General features: G+C 32.8%; 1 protein-coding gene across 1 annotated transcript in view; it reads right to left on the reverse strand.

The window, feature by feature from the left end:
- LOC106881377 (DNA polymerase delta catalytic subunit) overlaps nucleotides 1-3000 on the reverse strand; it is a 54954-nt gene that overhangs the window by 23670 nt on the left and 28284 nt on the right. The window contains exons 13-14 of the mRNA XM_014931744.2: nucleotides 2609-2697; nucleotides 357-473 (exon numbers count right to left, since the gene is read on the reverse strand). Coding sequence (XP_014787230.1) covers nucleotides 357-473; nucleotides 2609-2697 — 206 coding nt within the window. The remainder of the gene's footprint in view (nucleotides 1-356; nucleotides 474-2608; nucleotides 2698-3000) is intronic.

Below are 3000 nucleotides of genomic sequence, written 5' to 3' on the forward strand. Positions count from 1 at the left end.
ATATATGTGTGTGTGTGTATGTGTTTGTATGTCTGTGTTTGTCCCCCAACATCGCTTGACAACCGATGCTGGTGTGTTTATGTCCCCGTAACTTAGCGGTTCGGCAAAAGAGACTGATAGAATAAGTACTAGGTTTCCAAAGAATAAGTCCTGGGGTCGATTTGCTCGACTAAAGGCGGTGCTCCAGCATGGCCACAGTCAAAAGACTGAAACAAGTAAAAGAGTAAAAGAGTATATATATATAAAACAATATACACACACACATATATATATTATAAAACAATACATACATACATACATATATATAATAATAATAATAATAATAATAATTCCAAACAATACACACACAGACTTACCCCAAATTTTTTATTGTGTTCTGATTTAGCAATGTGGTATAACACAAGTTGTGTGCAATCATGATGGATGGGTACAGTGATGAGAAATCAAGGGTAGCAATGGGAAAGCTGTAGTAACTGCAATGCACAATGAACAAAATAAATATGTTTAGATGCATATGATGTATGTGCACATGTATTGGTTTATACAATTGTTCATTTAACCCTTTTAATATCAACCTGCGCGAGACCACCCTAATTTTATGATACAAATTTTTTGTTTTTGTTTTAAACTGATCTAAAAACCTTCCATCAAAACTTCATGTTCATTTACGTTCCAAACATCAGCTCCATAATGATAAAGATATCTTAGTAAATTCTTCATAAATTTCAAAATTAACTGAAACAAAAGCAGAAATATGGTAAACAAGAGTTAACCCTTTCAATACAAACCTGTCTAAGTCTGCTCTTGGTTCTATGATACAGGTTTCTTGTTTTAACTCTTTAGTACTCAGATTTCTACGTGAAATGTATTGCTTATTTATTCATATTACTTTGAATTAATCATGAATTATCTCACTGTTTTGAGATATCATTGACATTGTAGAGTAGGTGTGAAAGGCTGGATCTGGCCAGTTTGAACATAAAGCAGGTACAATATTTCAGCTGGATATGACCAGTTTAAATGCTAGAGGGTTAATGTGATATAAACTAAAACCTTTCATATTAATCTTTGTTCCAAGCCCCGGCTTAATAATAACAGAGTTATTTTAGTAAATTCTTCATGAAATTTCAAAATTACTTACAACAAAGCCAGTACATTTTAACAAAGATACAGTAAACAATAAAGGGTATAAAAATCACACAGAAAATGTTAAATTCGTTTCGCATATACTTCTTGAAGTGTCAAAACTTTTGTTGCACAACTACAACTTGACCACTAACATAGTTCGACTGTAACAATTCTGTCCACAAAATAGTATAAAGCAAGTGCTGATATACTTCACAAGGCAAATATAATAACTTAACCTTTTTGGTACTAATTCATTTGAGACTGCCTTTGATTCTATGATAAAAAGCCTCCTATTTGTAAGTCCTTTAAATTAAAACCTTCCATTAAAATACTATGTTAATCTATGTTCTAAACATCAGTTTAATATTAACTGAATCAGAGCCAATGTGTTTCAACAAAAATATGACAGTGGTTCTGAACCGTTTTATTGAAGTGTCCCACTTTTAAGTATTTATTATGCCTATCTTCCCCGCTTTTTTAAGTAGTTATGCCTAGTGCCCACTTAAGTTGCAAATGTGGTATCACAACTAAACTGACTTAACATGGATGATAGTTTATAAATTTTACTCTAAAAACGAATTGTATAAGCTTTTAACATTGAACTGAGGAGAAATTAACAAAAACAAAAGTTGTAAATTTATACATTTACACAATTTATACAATTTAATGACTTCCCTGTGCCTGATAAGGTCTCGTTTTATTTTAATAACCATTACTAATCATTATCATGTATAATATAATTACTACTATAGGTAAAATTTAGTATGTTAACTCACAGCCCCCTAAAGCCTCATGTCCCTTTTGACATGCCCAGTACCCTCATTGAGACCCTCTAAAATATGGTTAAAAAGGGTTAAATTAATCAAGAGAAGAGAGAAAAGGGGCCACTCAAAAGCAAATGATATAGTAAGTACTTAACATAGTAAACACAATAACTTAAATACATCAAGACTAGGTGTCTAACAGGGAAGGGACACAATTAAAAACCAAAAATTATATATCATTTAAAATTAAAATTAAGCAATATGGTGATGGATAAAAATAGTCTGATCTTTGTCAGACACAGTGACAACTCAGGAGATGTTTCAGTCTTATTAAACTTCCTCAGTGAAGCAAAGTCATTCATGTATCTTCTTAAAATATATACTCTCTGAGTGGTTGGCGTTAGGAAGGGCATCCAGCTGTAGAAACTCTGCCAAATTTAGATTGGAGCCTGGTGTTGCCATCCGGTTTCACCAGTCCTCAGTCAAATCGTCCAACCCATGCTAGCATGGAAAGTGGACGTTAAACGATGATGATGATGATGATGATGATATTAGCAACAGAAGCAGTATTAATACTGAGAGGTAATATTTATCCCCACAGATCATTTGTCACTAACATATTTTTTCACAGAACATCCACAACATAACTTCAACATCACCACAGCAGCATGACATGACATGACATGACAAAGGATGAATTAATGATGCTAACTCACCCTTTGGTAGGTTCAATGACAGTAGCTCCTTCATACTCATCACCAGTTGTCATTTTCTGTACAGGTAACAACAAGTCTTGTTCTCTACACTGTGAACCAAAACAATGGATTACATAAACAGGACATTTTCAATAATAATAATAATGCTTTCTACTAAAGACACAAAGCCTGAAATTTGGGGGTAAGGGGTTAATTGATTACATTGACACTTGGTACTTATTTTATCAACCATGAAAGGGTGAAAGGTACAAGTCGACCTCAGTGAAATTTGAACTCACAATGTAAAGACAGAGAAAATGTTACTAAGCATTTTGTCCAGCATGCTAATGAATCAGCCAGTTTGCCACCTTGATATAGATATATATATATATATATATATATATATATATATA

The sequence above is a fragment of the Octopus bimaculoides genome, chromosome 11, assembly GCF_001194135.2.
Source record: "Octopus bimaculoides isolate UCB-OBI-ISO-001 chromosome 11, ASM119413v2, whole genome shotgun sequence".
NCBI lineage: Eukaryota > Metazoa > Mollusca > Cephalopoda > Octopoda > Octopodidae > Octopus > Octopus bimaculoides.